At 59.3% G+C, this 22,889-nt stretch overlaps 1 protein-coding gene across 2 annotated transcripts in view; it reads right to left on the bottom strand.

Moving 5' to 3' along the window:
* Positions 1 to 1,012: 1,012 nt before the first annotated feature.
* Positions 1,013 to 22,889, bottom strand: part of LOC144938269 (thyroid hormone receptor beta-like) — a 112,871-nt gene continuing 90,994 nt past the window's right edge. For both annotated transcript variants that reach the window (XM_078866131.1, XM_078866132.1), the window contains 6 exons: positions 20,433 to 20,539; positions 19,382 to 19,529; positions 11,607 to 11,812; positions 11,140 to 11,286; positions 10,629 to 10,887; positions 1,013 to 10,425 (listed from right to left, as the gene is read on the bottom strand). In XM_078866131.1, the coding sequence (XP_078722257.1) occupies positions 10,184 to 10,425; positions 10,629 to 10,887; positions 11,140 to 11,286; positions 11,607 to 11,812; positions 19,382 to 19,529; positions 20,433 to 20,539 (1,109 nt within the window). In that variant the 3' untranslated portion in view covers positions 1,013 to 10,183. The remainder of the gene's footprint in view (positions 10,426 to 10,628; positions 10,888 to 11,139; positions 11,287 to 11,606; positions 11,813 to 19,381; positions 19,530 to 20,432; positions 20,540 to 22,889) is intronic.

Here is a 22,889-nt window from a genome sequence, read left to right as displayed (position 1 = left end):
CCCACCGATACGCCCATCGACTGGTTGATCGCGACGACGACAACGAATCAAGATGTGCACACATTGTATCCGCCGTGGAGATGGATGGACGCGGTCAGCTGGTGTGACGGAGCAGTGCGGATCGCCGCATCCCGACACCGTGAGAGACGGCGACGGCTCGGGTGGTCTTCATCCAGCAGCGGAGAGATCATGGCCGACGATGATGATTGTGAAGCCTTTGTACTTTCACCGCCCTTTTGTCACTTCGCTCGTGGATAAGGGCCCCTCCATGCCTCGCAGGTTTTGACCGCGAACTCCACAAACCCTTGTCGGTGCGGGCAGGGAGGATGGGCACGGGAGCGTCGAATGGCGCAACAATCGATATTCCTGCACTCCGAGCCTCTGCTGCCTAGCGCCATGGAGCCTCGCAGTGACCTATAACACCTGGCACGCACGCTGGGCTCCCATCCGCGCCTTATCCGGGCTTATCTCTGCCGAGCTACCGCGAGCTGACGGCGTCGGGTGCATGCCGAGAGATGTCGTCTCAGGCTGGACCCGTGCTTTTAAAAGCTTTTAAGCTGCCTGAATTTTACCATTTGGTGCCTGGAAATGACTACCAAATAAAATAAAAAGCATATATTACTTCTGTTATCCCCTGCTGCGCTATCTTCACTAAAATTGGGTCAAATGGGCTGCATGGGCAGCGTAGGAATTGGGTCATTGGTGAATTTGGGTCAAACGGGCTGAACCATCGCAGCGGAACTGGGCCCGACGGGTCCCTCTGACTGCATGACGTGGAGGCGTCTGAATTTCCGTGATGAAAAATGTAAACAAATGCTCATTAATTATTTGTTGAGGTTATATAAAAAAAAAATCCACGGCTGTGGTGATCACAGTCGTCCTTTACTGCGCACACGTGACAGCTGTCGGGAGAAAAATATATATAAATATGGCACTTTTATTTCAGGAAATACAAAAAACCCCCCAAAAAAATCAGTGGACCGACATTTTCTTTTAATATTTTATTTGTAAAGGTTTTTTGCATAAATACAATGCTTTTTAACTAAATAGCAACAGCTTTAGCATAATAACAGCGCACTTTTCTGTACAGAAATATAATTATTTTCAATCATTAGAATTCACAATAAAACAACATTCAAGAGCGACTTTCCGCAGGCTTTCCCCGCAAAGACGACCGCCACGCGACAGCATCACAGCCGTTCCCGGCAGACCAGCCTGCCTGCTTCAAAACAACCCGAGCCACCAAAGCCACCCACACACGCAGGCCCCATGGGCCCCGTGAGACCACTACCACCAGCAGCAGCTTCGCCCACCCCCCGTTGTGTCAAATCAGACACCCCCGCCAACCACCCAACCAGCCTCTGATTCATCTCCCGCCACAGGCCCTTGAACGAGTTCCCCCCCCACCGCCCCATACACAAAACAATCGCCGCTTTCTCAGCATCCCTACAAAGACTCACTCGCGCCCCCGGGATTTTCAATCCACAGCTCGCACAAAAAATATAGCCGGCCCCTCCGTTCTTCCGCAGTGCAATCTTCCCGATTAAGATGACCCGTGCGCGCGGTCGAGTGAACGGCACACACGCACTCCCATCGCTTCGACCCCTTCCGAACCACAAGGCACATGTACAGCACAGTACTCTGCTCGCGTGTGGCGAGCACCTTTCCCATGCACTTTTCTGTCTCCTCTGCTAAAGTCGGAGTTTTGACATCGGCCCTCCGTTGGAATCGCAAACCAGCCTGGGGTAAGAATGTATTTTCTTGGGATTGTTTTTGAGAAGAGCAGCCCCGTAGAGAGCCATCATCGTGCTCAGTGACTACCGCGAACACCAGCCCTTTCGCCCCGTTTCCCAGCTCCCAATGCATGTGCCCTCTGCCCTGCCTTCAAAGAACACTGCGATAAAACAAACCCGAACAGAAAAATGAAGGCGACGATGAAATGTCATGTCACCATGTTGTCATTGTGTGTTTTTGTTACAGTGTGCCGGGCCGAACGCAGCCCCTCCGCCCGCCCCTGCAGTCTGGCTTTGGATTCATGAACTGACAGCGATCGAGGGCTTAATAATGGATGAACCCAGACCTCTTGACATCTGCCTACGTCAGATACTCCCAGAGACGCGGGACCAAATCTGACCAGTTGGAAAACCAAGAAACGAAGCCGAGGGCAAACCCACGTGAGACCGAGCACACGGGAAAGATGGATGCGCCCGGGATCACCAATTGCGCCACATTCACCACGGCTCAGAGGGCCCAGGTTTGCGGGGCAACCGGCCATCATCACAGCTAGCTTGACAGCCTCCTTGCTGCTGGCCATGACGAGCCGATGGTCAGACACAGACCCCATCGATCGCCGCCCAAGGGCCCAGCAGATCGGGAGCGATGGCGGAAGCCAGCTCCGAGGAATGTGAGGGGCTCGCGCCAAGTGCCCTCGTTCCAGGATGACATCCAGCAGTGGAACGGACTCCTCCACACGTGGCCCGAAACATTTGGCCGGCGTGGAAGACGCGTCATGCTCACGATTTGTCCACGCGATGGCTGGGGGCGAGCGGTGGCCAGCACTCTCCCAAGCGAGTGCCACGGCGAGCCCTCCGCCTTCACGGGGCTGATTTTTTTTATTTTACATTTACGAGAGAAAACAAAATGAAATAATATATTTTTTAAAACGGAACTAAAAATATATATATGCGACGAAAGCAATATGCGAAATGCTAAAAGTCTCCAAACTTTTTCAAAGGAAAAAACGATAACAAAAAAAAGCTCATTTTGGTAACGCGTATGGATCGATGAACACAAGCCCAAAATACTGTGTGTAGTGAGCACCCATTGTAAAGTTTGTCGTTATTTCAATAAACCAGAGAATCAATGCTCAGCAAAGCCTGCAGTCACATGCCTAGCTTTTTGAGAATTCTCTTTCCCAAAACTGAGCCCAGCTGAATTTGAAGATGAATTTGACAATATCCCAATCACCGTGATCACTTAGGAACACCAAATTAAACATGGGCCAAACTGTGAGGTGCGTTACTGGTCACGTACACGCACAGCTCTTTTTATAACATCCACTGCTGGATGACCGACTGCCAAAACGTTGGGCACACTCAGTGGCCCGTCCTGACTAAATCGATCACCTCAAGCCTCCCGACCTCTTCGAGCAGGACTCGAACATTCAACGTTGTCACATTCGAGTCGGGGCACGTCTGGCCAGCAGCCAGAGAGGGGCGGTCACGGGTTTGGGAGAGAACCAAACCTCGCACAGCACACGGCGCGGGTGACGCTCCGCTCTCCACCGCACCACACGCAAGCCCAATGACATCAAGAACAAAGGTGGAATTTCGACGAGCACGCGCCCACGTGTGCATTGGAAGGAAGGTCCATTTGGCGCATAATACTTAAACCTGGGCTCAGTGTTGAAGAGAACGTCATATTATATTCTGTAGTAGATATATAATTACATATAATTTCAAGTTAATGCTGTTGGCCGAGTAAAACACATTTCATGTAAAAGCTCTTCACAGACTATCTACAGCAATACCCTGTCAACACAACATCTCGGATGCTGTACAATGCAGACATCTGTACAAGTATTCACACGTGGAGTCGAGACGACCTCCGACTCACATCTACCCGCACCCGTCCCGGGCAGCGCCCTTCCAAGACACCAGTCCCACGCCCCACGCTGCCCACCCTCGACGCGCGCTACCAAAACGGCCTTGGCGAGTGTAGTGTAACTTGGTGGCGGTGGCGGCGGCACCCGCACAGCGCTGGGAAATTAGGTCGGACGCAAGTGCCTCGTTACCAACTGAGCATCGATTTTCCAAACTGCACAATCTGTGAATTGCCAGCTGCGCGGGCCCCATGCTCGCGTGCGGAACATCCTCATCGAAGAAGACGTCGAGAAAGCTGTCGGCGAGTTCGCCGCTCGTTTGGCTTGGGGCCTCGATTGGAAATGACGCAGCCAGAATCTCAGACGATGGACGACGGCGCATGCCCCGTCCGGCCTCGAGCGAGAAAAGGCGTCGGCTTTACGGCGCGTGGCCGTCGGCGAGTGGCGCGACGAACCGACACGGCGCGGGTCCACGCTCGCGCAGCGGCCCGGCGGAGCGGAGCGCACGGCTCTCCCCCCGAGCATTGTCGGCTCGCGTCGCGCGGTGTTCGCCACGACGCCCCCCGCGTTTTGATCCCCGTGCTGCGAGCGTCCGGAAGGGAACGGAAGCTCCCGGCACGCGGAGCGAAACGTCGTCGCGCGGCACGACCCGGAAACGCTCGGTCGGAGAGCGAGGCGACACAACCGCGAATAGCCTCCAACAGCAGCAGAGGAGTGCTGCTTCTTCCCTTGGCAGGGTCAGCGGACATCGTCCCAGACCCCCCACACGCGCACGCCCACGCGACCCTCCCGGCGAGGCGGTCGCGAGCGGAGACGTGGGGCCCGCGGACATTCCCGTTACAGCTTTGCCCCTTCAACAACGGATTAATTATCGCCTAGCAAATAAATTACTCTCAATTGTATCGCGTAAAAAAAAATAAACACAATTCGAAGAAAAAAATTAAACGAAAAAAGAGAGAGAGGTGAGTTTTGGATCGCAGTGAACGAGCGTCGATGCGGGGATTTCGTGGTCTCTGACGCGGCGCCGTCTCTGTCGATGCGACGGCGAGCGCGCAACGCCTCCTGGGAAAGACGTGTGATGAGGACGCTACGCGTGGAACGGGCCCGGCACGGAGTTTCACTCCAGCATTCGGTCAGTAGTAGTGTGAGAACTGGAACGATTTACAAGGAGCAAAACCAATGGGCTGACATCTTCGGAACAACGACCCATCCATCGGTCGTCATCGACGTGAGCGCGAGAAGAGACCGCGGCTAAACCCGCGCCACACTCGGACATGTGCAACGCAGCAACACTCCTCACCGAGTGTTAAAGTACAAAAACAAACGCCCAGAAAACACACGGAAACCTCAACTCTGTACACGCACAAAACAAGAATCAGAAACACTTTCCCGAGAATGTCTTGATTAAAGCGTAATAACAACTACTATTATTATTCCTGGTTGTGTTTTTTTCATAAACTTTTCTCACGGTTTTTTTGGAAAATGTTTCTTCAGTAATAATAATCAATAATCATAATATACAATTGAGATACATTTTATTTCGGCATCATTATTTTTCTTTATAAAAATACAGTACGTACAATTGTAAGTGTTCACGGGACGACAAAAGTAGAGAATTATTATTTTAACAAAACCCTGAATTATTCTTGCAATTTCTTTTATATCTTTTTACGGGCAAGAGATAAATGCTCTCATCATCATCATCGTCACCATCGTCATCGTCGCCATCGTTATTATCACTAAAGCGGCACTCTGCATTTTTGCCCGGGCGCTACGCTCAGCGGCAGCCCTCTGACCGCTGCAGGACGGTCTGGCCTGGAGCGCTGGGGGAGGCGATCGCTACGAGACCCCCCCCACCCTGGCTCCCACGGCCGCCTATGGCTCAAAGTTACTGCACCACCACCACCACCGCCGCACCGCGCGAAGCTCGCCACCGGGAAGAGTTGACGGCTCGCTCGGCGGCCGATCTCTCCGTCTCGCTCCGCGGACAGACCGGGAGAGCGCGGCGACGAGCGCAGCGTTCTCCGTGTTGTTGTTATTGTTGTTGTTGTTGTCGGTTGTCGGACGTCGGGTCCCGCGCGTTTTGAGAAACCGGCGTCCGATCGTGCGAGCGTTTTGCGGAGTTGGCGTGGAGTCACGCCGGCGACGCGGGGTGCCCCACGTGGGGTCGAGCGAGCGGCCCGGCCGCGTCCCCTGCACGGAGCACCCCCCCCCCCCGCTACGAGAATGGCTCCTCTACAAAGAAGTCGACGCGGCGCGATTCTCTGTCCCGTGCCCAGCCACCTTGTTGTATCTACGAGCAAAGCCTTCTATCGTTACCCTGTTTAAGCTTGTTTTTAATTTAAGTTACAATTCTTTCCCTACTTATGTCTGCGTGTTTAAATTACCATTGTGTTTTATTCACCACTACGACGTTAAGTTAAGAGACATGAACGGATAAACCATGGCGTGAGGTCTGTAGGTAGGTTCGTGTTATTTCTGAGGTTTTGCCACGCGGCGGCAGCGGCCGCGCTTCAAGTAGTTCCGAATCTGAAGCGGTCACAGATCTGGTTCCGAGGGCGACGTCGCTCTGAAGCCGTGTCCAGTGCGCCGGGAGGGAGCGCGCCGGCTCCCGGCACGGGTGAGGTATCTCGCGTGCTCGTCACGCCGGCTGCTCACCTCGGAGCACCGCCGTCTCATCGTCATCGCTCTCCCTCCTCCCCTCCTCTCTGAATCGCGCCACGAAAAAGGAAATCGTACGCTCCCCGATTACCGAATTGCGTTTGCATTTGGACAAACGCAGAGTTCTGGAATGGACCTATGCTATACCCACTGCGACGGTGCGTGTGTGTGTGCGAGTCTGTACAAAGACCTCCCGAACAGCCTTGAAGAGACTCTGTTGGGGCAAGAGCGAGCACCTCGACGATGACTGGCACGGCGCACGAAGGACGTGGCTGGCCAGCACCACGCCCGGCTGCCTTTGTCTTCAAAGTGGCGATGTCGACACTTCGTGTGCGGGCGCCTGCCCGATATTCTACATGTTCACGTGTGTGTATATGACTTATACTCGTTAGCATAGTAGCTTTCAATTTTGCATAAGAAGATGTTTGTAAAATTTGTAAAAAAAAACATTAATTAAAAAAAGAACACCGTGAGCTGCTGTTCAATACCTTTGTAGGCGGAGAACGCGAGTAAGGCCATCGCACCTGGCTGGAGATGTACAGTAGTTGCTGCGGCTGTTGCCGCTGATGCTACTGCTGTTTTAAACGAAGAGCAGTTTCTAAACACATATACATATCGTAAAGAGGTAACAAAGGAAAAAGGGGAAACCCCAACCGCAAGTGGGCGCGTGGCCCCCCAGTGGCGACGCAGGTCACGGCGCCCGGCAGCTCGCGGGCCACCACCGGACGAGTCTGTGCGGCAGGAGGGATGTGGACATTTCGTTTCTGCTCCGCTCCTCCCGGCGAGATGCTAAAACTTAAAGTGCACCAGTAAAACGTGGAGCGACTGATTGTCGGATTGCGCAGAGGTACAACAGCTTCTTCAACATCCAGCGTCTGTCGGGAGCTGCCGGCGGAGGGCAACCGTGGGGGGCCCCCACGCTCCCCCGTCTCGACCCCGGGCACCGCTTCGACCCCTCGAGTCTCGAGTCCGATTGTTCGTTGTACCTCCCCTCTAAGCGCCATCTTTGGATGACTGCACCGGACGAGCCGTTAGAAGGCCGCCGACGTGCGCCAATTTGACTAAGCGGTACCAAGCGGTGCCCTCCGGCGGCGATCGCGTGGGTGAGCAAAACCACGCGCGAACCCCGCGCCACCGGCCCCTCTCGCTGGAAATGACGTCGGCAACGTAGCGAGCGGCGCGATGCAGGAGAGGGACGGTGGCGAAGCCACGGGGTGCGCATGCGGGTGCCGAGCCCTGGCCGCACGCGGCCGCCGCGGATGCCGACAGTCGGAGGAGCGTGACCCGCGGTGACCTCTGCCGCGCGTGGCGGTTGACGCGCCGAGAGGCGGGACGCGCCCGACGATGGCTCAGAGCGAAAGGGGAGCGGCGGGCGAAGCGATGCGCGGCCCTCGCACGCAGTGCGGGGGGGGGAGGGAAAAGTTCACCTTGAAAAAAAAAGCGAGCTGCGCGCCACATTCTTTTTACGCTTTCGATAATAAAATAATAATTATGCGGCATCAAATTAAATGAAATGAGACCTCCGACGGTTCAGCTTTCGCAGGCGCGGAATGATCACCTCAATCACTGCTCAAGGACAAGCGACAGGAGCGAGACCGAACGAGCTGGCCCCACGCGCCGCGTCCGCCGCGGTGCCGGCGGCCCCGAGGCTGTCGGTGCGGCGAGCGGCGGCGGCGGCGGCGAGCGGCGCTCCCCCGCAGCTTCCGTGACAAATCAGCGTGCGCGCTTCTGCGAGGGCCAACAGAGAGAATGAACCTCGGGCTTTCGTGAGAAAGCGTTGACTGTATGGCAAGCAGCCTCGCGGGCGAGGAGGAGGGGACGGAGGAGAAGAAGGGGAAGGAGGGGAAGGAGGAGGGGAAGTAGAAGGAGGAGGGGAAGGAGGAGGGGAAGGAGGAGAAGGAAGGGAAGAAAGGGAAGGAATGTGACGGAGAAGATCCTGAGAGGGTAGACGTCCTGGCAACAGGTCGCTCCTGGCGGAGGCAAACTCAACGGCCAAACCCGACACACAACTCAAAGCAACGAGAACAACGGCATTTATAACCGTCGAGAGGAGATGATGGGCTTTTGTCGGATGAGCGCACGAGTTATGAAAACTTAAAGGGTTTACAGTTCCACAGACGTCTCATCGTTCGTTAAAATCACAGGCACCAGAGCTTCTGTCGACGATTCATTCAATATTCTTTTCCTACTCGTGGCTTCCTCCTTTCTCTTTCTCATCGCAGCACCAGCATCACATGCGGCTCGTTTCGTTAGTTTTTTTTATTACAGTATCATTAAGATTAGTTTCGTCGTTTTGTTTATTACTCTCGCTGCTGTCGCTACGCTTTAATTATTGACGATGAATACGCGGGGGCCAGGCCTGGCGACGGCGGCACCCGCACAGAACCCCTTGCCCACCGCGGCACGGGGGGTGGCGGGCGAAGGGAACGGAACGACGCGCGGCGCACGAGAGACTCCTCACGGAGCGCGCTACTATGTACAGCGGGGCGACGCGCGACAGTCGCGCCGGCGGAGGAGCGCGGCCGCCGCCGCGGTGACGGCACCGTGCCGGGCTCCGGCGCGCTCCGAAACGTGCCTTGAAATGCAAGGCACTGTTTGTGTGGTTTTGAAAGTTTCGAAGAACAGACGAAGGAAAAACAACAACTAAATACGCAAATATTAAATAAGAAAAGGGGGGGGGGGTGGCTTACACGAAAAACACCACACGGGTACAAAGTCTGCGGTATAAATTACGAGTTGTTGATGCTGCGCTCCGGAGAGGGGGTGAACATCGCGGGGTGGCGTGTCGGCCCCGGTTCACCGGACACAGAAGCCTCTTAAAAACGCACCGCGGAGGGATGGCGCCCGCGCGCCCCCTGGGACCGCGAGCGCCGCCGCCTCCCTCGGTAATTACACGAGTTATTTACTTTTTAAAAGGCATCGGTGTCATTAAAAAAAATCACTCCCTGGATTTATTGTCCGGAAAACCTCGAGGCCGTGCTTGGCCGATGCGAGGACGCTGCCAATACTGCTGCTGCACGCACGGCGGGTCGTGGCGGCGGCCGCGGCCGCCTGGAGCAAAATAATGAATGTCGTCACATTGCTTTTTTAAAGACTTTCAGTGGAGACGTAACAACAATAGTAACAATAATAACAATAAAAAAACGCGGACGAAGAAATAAACTTGGTTTAATTGGTCCGAGAACTGTAACACATCAGGACACCACGTACCCAGTTCGTCACTTTGTACATCGCCTTCCGGCGAGCGTCACCGTACCTCCTCGGCATTCCTTTGAGCGCGGCGGCCGCGGCAGGGGCGGGCCGTGGCGTTCAGGGAGGAGCGGGCGGGGCCATCGGCCCGGCCAGCCGGCCGGCCGAGCGGTCCGGCGCGGGGCAAGCGAGGAGCTTCCCGAGGGGACGGAGCGACGCGCCGTGGCCGTCCGACCGAGAGAAATGAAACACGCGAGCCCTCGGGAGGCGGCGCCCGGGCGTCGTCGCTGCCGGTTCCCGGCAAATACTTAGAGTCGGGCCAAGTGCCGTGAAGCGGACGGTAGGAGTCGTCTCGTTTAAGTGCAGGCCCGTTCGGGGAACGCGGCGGAAGCGGCTTCAGTCTCCGCGGAGCGGCGCGCCGGTCACGCGCCGGTCACGCGCCGGTCACGCGCCGGTCACGCGCCGGTCACGCGCCGGTCACGCGCCGGTCACACGCCGGGTCGCTCTCTGCCGGTCGCGAGCAGCCAGGCGCGGCGGTGCTCGGAACCGCCGGCGCCCCATCTCTCGAGACGGCTCGCTCGCTCGTCGCGGCTTCGCGCTCCTCTCCGGGGTTTCCCGCGCGCCCGCCTGGCGTCGCCGTCACCGCGGCGAACGAGCGCGTCGACGGCGCCGCCCACGCCGGTCGCTCCATCCCGCTGGCCCCCCCCCCCACCCCCGGGTTCCGTGGCTCCGTCAGTCCTCAAACACCTCGAGGAAGAGCGGTGGGAAAAGCTCGGAGGGGCAGGTGACCTTCATGTGCAGGATGCGGCTGGAGTGGCAGGCGCCGATGAGGCGCAGGTCGGTGACCTTCATGAGCAGCTTGGGCCAGAAGAAGCGCATGGCGTGCTTGCGGTGGTTGACGTAGTGCTCGAAGGCGAGCAGGTAGGTCTCCTGCATCTTCTCCACCTTGTCCACGCTCACCAGGCCCGGGCGGTCTACCGTGTGGGCGGGGGGACACGCGGTGTCGGGGACGCGAGTCAGCGTCGAGCGAGCCGTCCGGATCCCATTGGCGCGGTCGTAGACCACGGATTGGTGTGGGTGCGGTGAGCGGTGAGCGGGTGCGGTGAGCGGGTGCGGTGAGCGGGTGCGGTGAGCGGGTGCGGTGAGCGGGTGCGGCGAGCGGGTGCGGCGAGCGTACCGGAGGACATGAGCAGGATGGCCTGCAGCAGCGCCACTTCCGAGTCGTCGAGCTCAAACGCGGCGAGCGAGCGGCCCAGCTCGAAGATGGCGTCGGACACGACGCCCAGGCCGCCGTTCTTGAGCTGCTCGCGCTTCACGGCCACCTCCCCGTTGAGCGTGAGCGTGTCGCTCTCAAACTCGTAGCGCACCGCCGCGCGTAGCGACATGATCTCCATGCAGCAGCCCTTGAGCAGCACGATCTGGTCCTCGCACGGCAGCTGAGACGGCGAGCGGGCATTGCCGGCGGGTCAGCGGGTGGGGGAGTGAATGCACGAATGAGTAGATGGATGTGGATGAATGAGTTGGTGCTTGGCTGTGTGGAGGAGTGAGTGAATGTGTGGGCGAGCTGGTAAGTGGGTGGGTGAAAGAGTGAGTGGATGGGTGGAGGAACGAGTGGGTGGGTGGAGGAGTGTGACCGAGTGAGCAAGCAGGCGAGTGGGTGAGCGAGCGGGTAGGTGGACGGCCCTCACCTCCGTGAACATGGGTAGCTTCTTGGCGAAGTCGACCACGCGGGTGATGGCTGGCGTGATGATGCGGGTGAAGTGGCCGAACGCCTGCAGGTCGACCTTGTCTCCATCACGACTCGAGATCACCGAGCCGTGGCCGATGTCCTCCGACTGGCACGCACACGCGCAGGCATCGCGCACTTACGTGTGCACACAGGAATGCACGCCGACACATGTAAACCCGAGTACAGTACGCACACATCCGCATGTACACGAACACACGTAAATGTACGCGTGCACACGCATGTGTATATGTACACGCGCACACGCACGTACGCACAACTCTCATCATCTATTGCAACTTTAATAGTGCTGTTTGTTGCTGGCCGCTTGGCATTTTGGGCTTTTGGGCCCTGTGCTCAGCACCGTGCACGCACACACGGACACACGTGCACGCACACACCAAGTTCATGGTGTGTGGACGTACACACCATGAACTTGCGGTGCTGCTTCCAGGTGCTGCCCTGCGCGTTGGTGGCACGGTGAGCGTCGGTGACGACGCGGATGAGGTCCCACTCCTCGTCGCTTGGCTCCGGCCGCTCCTTCAGGCTCCGCTGCAGCTCCTCCTGCCGCCGGCGCTCGCGGTTGTCGGCGATGAGACGGCGCTTCGCCTGCCGCTTGCTCTCGTCCAGCACCACTGAGCGGAGGTCAGGGGGCGCGGGGTCAAGGCGGGAGAGGGCCAGGGGTGCGGAGACGGAGGGGTTGTTAACGTGGCTCTCCCACGCTGGTTTCGGGTCGCACCGCTGCGTGTTTTACGACGCCACTTCCGGCGTTTCGATCCACGCGCTGGGAGTTTCTCCAGTACTGGACGCCGCGCCGAACGGCACGCGGCACAACTCGAACAGGTTAGGAGCTCACGGAAATATCGGTTTCCCTGTCACGCTACCAACATTACTCTCATATTCAGAGCGCATGGGATCAAGTGCACCCCTCGAGCAGGTGGATCAGAGGTCACTCGGCCTGCGCCGTTTCCACTCGTGATGCGTCGACGACAGCGCGGCCAGGAGAACATTTGCGCAAAAACCACGCGCGAAAAAAGAGACGGAATAAACACGGAGAAGATGACCCGGAAAGACAGCGGGAGGATTTATACAGAGGGATGAAGCAAATTGGAGAGCAGAGTGCCGCCGAGGGAGCCGTGCCGAGGAGACCGATGGCGGAAGCAGGAGAAGAGGACTTCTCTTCCCACGGGAGGCGGTGAAACCACAACTCTGATCTTCCCATCAACGCAACCGCGACGTGAAAGGTCACAGACGCATGCTCTCACCCGGACAGATCGCCCAAAAACAACAACAACCATAACGACCCCCGTGACCGGCACGGCAACGAGGTGGTGACACCTTCACCCAGCAGCGACGCGAGCGTCGGTCACGGCGGCTCCGAGCCGGGTGGATCTCGCACGCGATGCCGAGCCGGCGTCGTGAGGGCGCTCGGCCAGCGGGTGGCGCCCCGAGGCCGCGGCGGCGGCGCGGGTCGACGACGCCGCCGCCGCCGCGGGAGGCAGCCTCGTCGCTTCCTCGCCGCGGCGGCTGCAGCGATCGCCTAAACCCCGCGCGCCGGGAGCCCCGTAAAACCTCGTCGCTCGCGGCCTCTTGACGTCCCGATGGCGTTTTCCCGCGGAGTCGACGCGGGCGCCGCGTGGGCGAGGGAACCCGCGGGCGACGGTGCACGGCGCTCGCGCGCCCCGCCAGACCCGTGAACCGCGTGGGCCACCCCCGCTACTACAGCCACCGCCATCACCGGCACCGCCACCAGCACCGCCATCACCACCGACGCTACCGCCACCACCACCGCTGAGGATTAGGAGGAGATTGAATCCGCTCCGGGGGCAGGGAAGGGGTTAAACTGCAGCTTTGCTAAAATGAATGGAATTTAAAAATTCTGCGTCTGGAAAAATGAAGGGGGGGGGGAAGGGGGGATTGAATAGAAAAAAATGCGGTTAAATGGGCCAAAATTGTATTCTAAATCTAGCGGACGTCTGCAGGGCCAATTCCCTTCCTCACTGGGAAAAATACATTCGCTGTTTGGGTCTGTTTTATATCACTCTGACACTGCTTGGTTAATGGGACTTGAAATACAGTTCTATAAAATGCTTCTTTATAAAACCCTACGGTCAGACTTCCTGTGCAGGAACATTCGCAGGTCACCGGCTGGGCGCTCTTTTCAGCTGTCACGTTCGCCCTGCATCTCAACGTTTGATTCCGTGTTTTTCTTTCGGGGGTTCGGTGGCAACGCCGGACCCTCGGGAGGCACGAGCCGTGCCGCCCCGCGAATCGGCGGCGAGCGGCCGCGTTCCGTCTCTTGGCGGCGGCCGGCTCGACGCGTGGGGCCGACGGGGGCCGCGACGCGCGCCACCACGAATGACGTTCAAAAGAAGAAGTGAAAACCGCGACGATGCCAACCTGCCGGTTACGGAGACCACGGCCGGCACACAGCCCGCTCGAAATCGGCTCGCTCGGCGGACTGTTGCGTCGCAAGATCACGAGAGGTGGCCCCAGCTGTGGGAGCCCTTCATCCAGCGGGGGACCGCGGCTGCCAACGACGACGATGGAACCCCCCCCCCCATTCCTTCCCCCTCCATGCTCCCGCTCCGCCTAACCCCCCCTCCCCATCCTCCCCGATTGGCAAGCGCTTCCGTGCCCCACTCACGTCTACGTGGCGACGGGACGCCGCCTTCTGTGCGCGCGCCGCGTCCGCGTGAACCGCTCGACTCGCACGGCGGCCGCGCGGAAACGCTGGCTGCCGAGGGCGCACGCCGCCTCCGGCCAACGCGGCTCCCGCGTCGTCGCTTTCGGATAAAAATACGGAATAAACGACGGTGCCGCGGCGCCCTCCGGCGCACGCGTCGTCACGCAGAGCGGCGGGCGACCAATGGCCGCAGCTGGACGGGACAGAGGGGTTCCCTCGGGTGCGCTGGATAATCGTCCCGGAGCTCACGCAGCGAGAGCCGAGAAGCCCTCCTCATTAGCAACAAATAACACGACGTGCGCGTGCGTGCGCGCGTAAGTAAACGCCCTGGAGGCAATTACGAAACAAAATGATCGCACTCAAGATGACACCGACAAGTCGTGACGCACGCTCAGGTGTTGCGTAATAATGTCCACGTGGCGCCGACCACCGAGTGACTCTAATGGAAAAGGGCGCGATGGGACCAGCGTCGCCTTGACGATGCTGGGAACCACGGCAGCACGAGTGAGGCACGGCACATCCAGTCCACCCCAACAACTTCGGTTACAAAGAACTTGCGGTTGGTTAGAATTTTTTTGCAGCATTCGTTTTAATAATAATAATAAAACTGCCTGCATAAGTGTGAACCCAGTGAACTCGCCATGCCGTGCCTACGCAGGGCCCACCGCCCTCCCCTCCCGAGGAGCCGTGGCACGCGCGCTCCGCTAAAACGCACCGTATGGTGGCGAGGCGATGGCGTTACTGCGCTCGCTGTCAAACAACAGCGGTCACATCGGCTACTCGCCTCGCACGATCAAATCTGCAGCTCCAAAAATATTTACGCGATTTCCTGAATGCTTCCGAGAGTTTTCCGAGCAGAATTTTTTTATAAAAAGAATTATTTTCACGTTGGTAGTAGAAACTCCGCAAATATTGAATTAATCCGATTCAGCGCAGCGTTTCCCACAGGAGGATCTTGGCGGCTGCGGTGCGACGTTGGCGGGCGCGGCCGCCCGCGAGTCCGTGCCAAGCAGGCCTCACATGACCCGGCTCGCACCGCCGATCGGCGCCAACAACCGCTGCCTCCGCCGCCAAGTCCACCGCCGCCAAACGGCACGGGGGTTGCGGTGATGGCGGTAGAGCCCGGGCGAAGCGGAGTGCCGGCGAAGCAAACGGCACAACGACCCGCACGGCCGCAGGGCGACCTTCGACTGGGCCCAGACTGGGTGGTGGGTGGATGAATGGACGGTGAGCTGCCTGGGGCGAGTGGCTTGGTGTGCGGCTGGGAAGATTGGTCGCTGTGCAGTTGGTAGCTTGGGCGAGAGGCTGGGTAGGTGGCTGGGTAGGTGACTGGATAGACCAGTGGACGAAATGATTGACTAGCGGGTGGCTGGGGGGCTGGGTGAGTGGCTGGGTGGATGGATCGCTGGTTGGATGGGTGGAAGCTTGACCGGCTGAGTGAGTGGGTAGATGGTTTGCTGGAGGGTGGCTGAGTGGATCAGTGGCTGGCTGGGTGAGTGGGTGGGTGGCTTGTTGGATGGGTGACTGGGTCAGTGACTGGCTGGTTACATTGGTGGCTAGATGCACGGTTCGTTCATTCGGAGGATGCGTGGCCGAGTGAGAGCGGGGGGTGGATGGATGGTTGTTGGATGCGTGGATGGGTGACTGGAGAGATGCCAGGACAGATGAATTGCTGGGTTGGGTGGATGGCTGGTTGGGTAATATCATAATGCATGCTATTCGCTGATGTCATGGCCCAACTCTCAAATTGTAATATTACTCAACACTACATTTCAATGAGCAAAACTGCCCCCGTGCAACTGCAGTGACCCTGGTCTCCCTTCATCTCAAAATTAACTCAACCCGTTACACATAGCACACGGACTCTTTTAAAGCAATATCCATTACTTGCATTAACGGTAACGATGATCACGCCGAGCCAATCGGAAACCGAGACGCTGCCGCTGACACCAAGGCAAAGGTCACCGACGACGACCACCAACACAGCGGTGACGATGGCCGCCGTGTGACGACGCGGCGGCAAGGACGGGCGACGTTTCCTCAAGTTGCTGCCGATCTTCATTGAGCAGCGGCCTTCGTTGTTTACGTTCACGTTCTGGAGTGGCCTCCGCTCCATCGGCCGCCCACGTCTCCCACACGGGCTCCCCACCCCGTGCGTAAAAGGGGGCGCGCGGCTCACCGCGGCCCCCTCCTTTTGACACGCGGCGGCTCCCTTGGCGCTCGCGGCTACGAGGGGCCGCGGCGTCCGAGCCGAATCCGTGCATCGGGTTGGACGGTGGGGCTCGAGAAGGAGGAGAAATAAAATACGGCGCGACTGAAATCAAAACCAACTCTACCTCCCGGGTCCGCAGGCGCGTCGACTGAGGCCGCGCTCGTAAGCCAGACCGACCACGATGATGGCCGCCGCGTCTCGTGCAATATTAATAAAAGCTGCTCGCCGCTCATTGAACTTTAGAAAGATGCAAAATACCGCGAATCGAGTCGGTTTGAGGTGGGGGGACGGCGGTGGAGGGGCGCTAGCCGAGTGGAACGAGCGCACGTTTCGTCCACATTTCTCTCGGTGAGCACGGAGCTCACGCGACCCGCGACCGCCAGACCCACCCGCCCTCCCCACCACCACCCCAACCTTCGCGCTGCCAAAATAGATGCGAAACAAAAGATAATTGAGGCAGACTCGCGGTGCATTCGGGACTTATTAGGGTGGATGTCGGGCGGCTTGAGGAGGCCGGGCTGCCGCGCAGCACGGAGGATAGGGTTTCGGCGGCAGCTGTGCCGATCGGCCGCAGCTGGTGAGGATCGGCCATCGGGAGAGAGATCGGGGCGACGGGGGGAGCGCGGGGGCGGCGCCGCACTCTCCTCGGCTGCCCCGCCGCTGCTGCCCTCTCACCTGTGCTGCCCTCTCCCACTCCGACCTCCCGTCCCCCGCCCCCCGCACCGCCCTCGACGTCGGCCCCTCCGTCGGTCGGGCCGTCCCCCTTCCGCTCCCCCGCGGCACGCCGCGTCACCTGCGCTCTGACCTCTCCCGCCGCCCCCTCTCCTCCACGCTCCCTGCCCCTCCTCCCTCTCTCCTGTCTCTCCGTCGCTCTCCTCCACACCCCTGCTCCCCTCCCCCCGCTCCCTCCACGAGGTCGCACGCAATCTCTCCCGCGTCCCCTCTCGCGATCCCCCGCAGAGCCGGCTCAGCCCGGATCCCCCCCGCGCCCTCCGCCAGGTGCCAATGATTTACGCGCGGGCAGCGGAGGGGAGCTTCGCTTCTCTTTTAGAGAGAAGAGCGGGGGAAACGAGAGAGAGAGAGAGAGCTGTGGCTCTTCAGTTCTTTATTTTCTTGGTAAAACTCGCATTAATTCGTCCGCGCCGCGGCCGGGGCGAGGAGAGACGAAGCGTAAACGGACGCGGCGAGCGGCGGTCCCCTGGCCTGCACCCTCCGCTCCCTCCGCACCCTCCGTGCGCTCAAACAAACCGGGGGGCCTCCCCATTCCCTCTGGGTGAAACCCACAGGAGGGCGGTGCTGCTGGGGGGGGGGGCGGCGAAGGGCGACGGGGGGCTGGAGGTTCGCGGTGGGCGGTATGCAGGAGGTCGTGGGTTCGATCCCGACCCTGCTGTATATTCGGAGTGTGCGTGTCTCTCTCCCCGTGGTCGTGTGGTTTTCCCTCCACATTTAGAAACGTCCATTAAGATTATTTGGATTATTTTGGTGCTATAAATGTCCAAATGATGGTCCAGGTGGCTTCTGAAAGTGAATACCTCAGTGGCCCTTGCCTGGTAGGACGGGGATGGTTTAGTTGATTTGTACATGTCTGGGTGATGTGTTGCACTGTGCACTACGACCATGTTTGTCGTAGTAACGTTCGTACCCGCCCCTACTGGACATCTATGAAAAAGAGCTCAATAGCTCATCGGATTCTTCCGGCAGTATAAACAAATATTCTGATTCTGCAGACACACCCGGCCCCCTCTGCTCCCCGCGTTGAGAGCAGAGGGGGCGGTGCGGGCGGCGGCCCTCACGGGCGGCGTGTGGCGGCCGCGTTGATTTGTTGTCGTGTCGCCGTCGGGAGAAGGAGAAACGGGCGGAACGCGTCGAGCGGCGTGGGCGAGGAGGAGGACGACGACGACGGTGGCAACGGCAGATGAAATATCGGCACAAATTCACCGCGCCGGCCGTGGGTTTGGCGAGTTCTGACCGGCCGCTTGATAAATTTCGGGTTTAATTTGGCCACGTGAGAGGGAGGAATTGATCGTTTGAAAAAAAAAAACCGATATGGGAACATCTGTCATTCGTTAAGGGAAGTCTGAAGGGCACATTACATGCAAGGCTGAATTCATGCATTTCAATCGGTAGCAATAAAAGCTCCCTTCCCTTTCCCGTGCAGCCCATTTGTCTCGCGGGGGAGAGGGAATGCCGGGCGCCGGGGTCGCGCCGCATCCCAGTGACCAGAGCGCCAACCCACGCCGCTCGTCACGTCCGTCCCGAGTTCACTCTGCGGCCGCCCCCCACCCCCAGCGCCCAACCCCACCAACCACCCCCACCGCCACCCCCAACGCGAATCCCGACAATCGTAACCAGGCGAGAGCTGGAGGGCATTTTCAATCATCGCGCTTAAATCATTACGGGAATGAGATCTTTCTGTAATGCCTCTCGTGCCCCCTTCTCTCTCGCACACAAAGGTCCTCCCCGCACGTAGCCCGCCTCTTAAGGCTGGTGTGGCGTACGTCCGGCCACCTTTGTCTCTCCCCAGTGCTGATGCTCACACACTGCAGCAGCAGGTACTCATTTCAGGCTTGGTTGACCTCGGGAAGTTCCAGTGATTGAGTCAGATAATCGCCCCTGAATGTCAGCCATGGCCAGGAATTGAACTCGGGCAGCCAGGTTCATAGCGCAGTGCGCTACCTACCAGGTCATCGAGCGGTGATGGTGTTACCAAAACACTATAAGTGTACCTAGCCAGGCCATGTGACTCGCTGTAGGAGGTCAAAATACATACCAAGGTGACAGGAGGTCATGGGACAGACCGCGGTGTTACATGTTGACGATCAGGCAACCTGTAACACCTCGGTCTGTCAGTCAACCCACACAGAAACAACAACGACAACAACCGCCATTCGCCACTACGCTTGTGCCAGGCTATGTGCACGTTAAGTCTATGTGAGGTGTCGAACGCCCGCTGGTAGGAGGAAACGGGACAGATCCGGGTGCCACGGGTCGACTGGCCGATGCACCACCTGTGCCCTCTACTGTGCCAACACACACACACAGACACACACACAGACACACACACAGACACACACACAGACACACACACAGACACACACACAGACACACACACAGACACACACACAGACACACACACAGACACACACACAGACACACACACAGACACACACACAGACACACACACAGACACACACACAGACACACACACAGACACACACACAGACACACACACAGACACACACACAGACACACACACGCGCTATCCTGTCCCACCCGTTCGCTTTGCCCACCGCCCGTAACACTCACAGTCGGCCGCCATCCCGGCAGCCAAGCACTTGCGGAAGCGGCACTCCTGGCACTGGTTGCGAGTCACCCGGTCCACGGCGCAGCGGCCGCCGAACTTGCAGGCGTACGACGGGTGCAGCTTCTTCTGGATCGTGCGCCGGAAAAACCCCTGGATGGACGGACGTACGGAGAGACACGCCGGAAGTGAATGGCTGGCGATGGCATCACCGATAGCAGCACGGGAGAGGAAGCGATTCCGCCCAGCGCGACGCCGGCGCCGTCGAGCTCCGCGCGTCACCTCCCGTCCAACGGCACGAATGGGAACAGAGGCGAGAGTTTTTTCTACCCCCCCGATATATTTTGTTTATCCGGCGATTTGAGTAATCGATGACTAAAACCGCGGCTCGGCCCGCCCACTCCCCCGCCCCGAGCCCGGCGCCGGCGCGTCGGGGACGGCAGCGGCCGCCCCCTCCACCCCCCGGTCCCGAGCCCCGCGAGGCTGCGAGGCCCCGCAGTCAAAATCAATTTGGCCTCAAATTAAATTGAGCACGGGCGGCTCTCGGCGGACCGCGCAGCGGCACGGGGCCGGGGAGCAAGCGGCGCGGGTGTCACTCAGCCCGAGCACGCCGGCCTGCGCGCAGGAATGAGCTCTCGGCCCGGCGAGATCTGCAGAAGCTTTTGGCTCAATCGCCGTTGTTGTTTTTTTTGAGAAACAAAGAGCACCTTCATGGGCACCGTAATGCAGATGAATGCCTTTCTCAAAAGTGCTGCTCGACCGCGTTACCGAGAAACGCCCGATGCTGTTTAATTTATCAATTTGTGCGGCGGCGGTGGTGAATTACATTTGCCTCTTCCTGTCTATACAACTGTGGGGGGGGAGTGAGTGGGTGGGTGGGTGGGTTGGGCAGGCAGGCAATTGGGTGAGCGGGTGGGCGAGTGAACGGGAGAGTGAGGGGGCGGACGACCAAGAGGGTGAGCAAGCGGGCGAGTGAGCAAGCGGGCGAGCGAACGGGCGGACGAGCGGGCGGACGAGCGGGCGGCGGGCAGCCTGGGCGACACCTATGGGAATCACCTTGCAGCCCTCACAGGTGATGCAGCGGTAGTGGTAGCCCGTGGCCTTGTCCCCGCACACCACGCACGGCTCGTCCTTCTCCAGGTAGCTGGGGATGTAGCCTCCTGCTGGAACGCATGCGCACACACAGACCCCCCCCGGGTGGCCGTTTACAAAGACCGTCGGTGACCAGTGCGGTCAGCGAGCGCCTATTACAGCCGGCGTGGCGCTCAAATGGTTGGTGGTCCCGCCGGGGGTTTGCGCCATTTAAGGCCAAGTCGACCGAGGGGAGGGGCTCAGGAGTGGTTCAGACATCCTTTTCCACGTGCACACACGCGCACTTTGACACGCACCGTGCGCATTTGCGCGCGTGCGCTCAATCACGCCGAGTGGCGAGCTACGTGGGCCCGAGTTGGCCCCTCGCGCCCCCCCCTGCCGGACGGCTCGTGACAGCGCTCCGGCCGAGTAACAGAATCAGAGTCCCGCTGGCGCGAGCGTTTGAACGGCACGTCGGGGGGGGGAGGCGGGGGTTGTATTTTGAGGGGGTGACGGCCGAACCGGTCTGACGCAGCGTGGCGCGATTCCCAGCGCCGCACCGCGCTGTCTGTTCCCCCCCACCCCTCACCCCCTGGTGGGGGTGAGGGGTGTGGGGGAACGGGGAAGGGGCAGCGTGGGCCGCCGCCGCACGCAGGCACACACAACGCACATTCATAGCGCGCGCGGACACCGTGTGTTAAACAATGCAGTCAATGACAACCACAACAGTTGGACTTGAATGCCGAGAAGACACGAGGCATTTTAGATATCGTTTTGACATTTCTCGCTGTACTGCGTGGGGGTGGAGGCGGGACGTGGGTGGGGGACAAGGGGAGAGGAAACGGGGGGGGGGGGTGGGGACCGATGGCACGGACCGAGCCGCTGCACGCGGCAGCAGAGATCGCAAATTGGCAACAACCTGAAGAGAAACTGAAAGCCCCCAAAAACATTATCTATTCACGAAATCTACGCTTGACGAAAAACAGCTTTTGAAAGAGCTCCGGGCTGGAAGGGGGCGGGGCGGAGGGGAGCGGTAGCGGGTGGCGGCGACCCAGCCGGCGCTGGCTGCCAAGCGGGGCAGCCCGTGCCCGCTGCGGGGATCGGCGCAGCTCACGGCTTGGGCGACCTTCCAAGCGCGGCGACTGCCAACCGCGCTCCGCGGAAGCACGCTCAGGGTGCGGACGGGAGGGGGGAGGGGTGCACAGGACGCGGCCAACACGAGCGGAGCGCCGGCGGCGGAGCCGGCGCTGGAGAACTCGTGTGACCCCGTGCCGAGAGACGGCGCCCTCTGCCGCTCGCAGGCGCCGACCGATTCTCGAGCTGTTACGTCGACGCATCGTGCCGAGATGTAAAGGCCGCGTAGCGTCGATCGCCGACAGAGCGGCGAGTGACGATGGGGAGCGATGGCGGCGGCGCGGCGCTAACGTGCCAACGCGAGTCTTGGCTGGCATCCGCCATGCCGGCGCCCCAATAAAAACGCGGAATCCTCAGTGCAGCTCTCCGGCATCGAACACTCTCCGCTAAAAAACTGTTGTTTTAAGTTTTTCGTGGCATTCGACGGTCAGGAAATAAAAAAGCTGGCACGGGCGCTCGGAATAATTCCACTTGCCATTCGAGCAGTAATTATTGTTATTACAATTTTAATTATTTTTTTCCCACCCGCCCCACCGTGAAAGCGACAAAGGAAACTCAGAAAACTTTGCTGAGGAATGAATTCGGATTCCCCGGCTGCTCCCAGCGGCCGCCCCCCGTGGGGAGAAGAGACTCCGGATCCGAGTCGGCCGAGTGGGTGGCCTCGTGGATCAAACCCTGCCGGGTCGCATGGCGGCGGGCGGGCGGGCGGTACCCAATTACGCCAACGGCCCGTGCGGCGAGGCCCAGCTGCGAGCCGTCCCATGGGGACGGCACAGAGCGGTCGCCCGCGCGGGGACCGGGGTCGCGCCGAGAACCAAACTCGCCCGGGGACGGCAAACGAAGCGGCGTGGTTCCGCTGAACCAGACGACATCACGCGGCACCGGCGAGCCGCTCCGGGGTGGTGCGCGGCACGCTCGGACGACCGCCAATTTCGGTCGCTTTCTTTGAAGCGATGCGCGTGGACGTGCCGCGTTTAAACGCACGCAGCTCGACGGACTCGTGCCGCCGCACGCCGAGTCGGCGTCGGCGTCGGTGCCGGTGGGACCGGGCTGCGTTCTTCCGGCAGGGTCTGCTGAGAGACGCCCCGCGGAGGTTCGGTTTGCAGCGGAGCCGTCCGTGCCGAGGTTGAGTTGTCCACTCGGAGGCAAAGGACCTACGCTGGGCCAACCGGTTTCATCCGTATGGAAAAAAACATCTGGAATAACCGGCAAAACAATCCAGCACGAGCCCTGCCTCGAAAAGAATCCTCGACACTAATTGGGGTTTATTCGATTGTATAAAAGGGAATTTATTATTACGGTCGTAAA

Source organism: Lampetra fluviatilis, chromosome 21 (assembly GCF_964198595.1).
Source record: "Lampetra fluviatilis chromosome 21, kcLamFluv1.1, whole genome shotgun sequence".
In the NCBI taxonomy this organism is placed as follows: Eukaryota; Metazoa; Chordata; class Hyperoartia; order Petromyzontiformes; family Petromyzontidae; genus Lampetra; species Lampetra fluviatilis.
The sequence above is the reverse complement of the archived record's forward strand: the minus strand, read 5'-3'. Positions and strand labels throughout refer to the sequence as shown.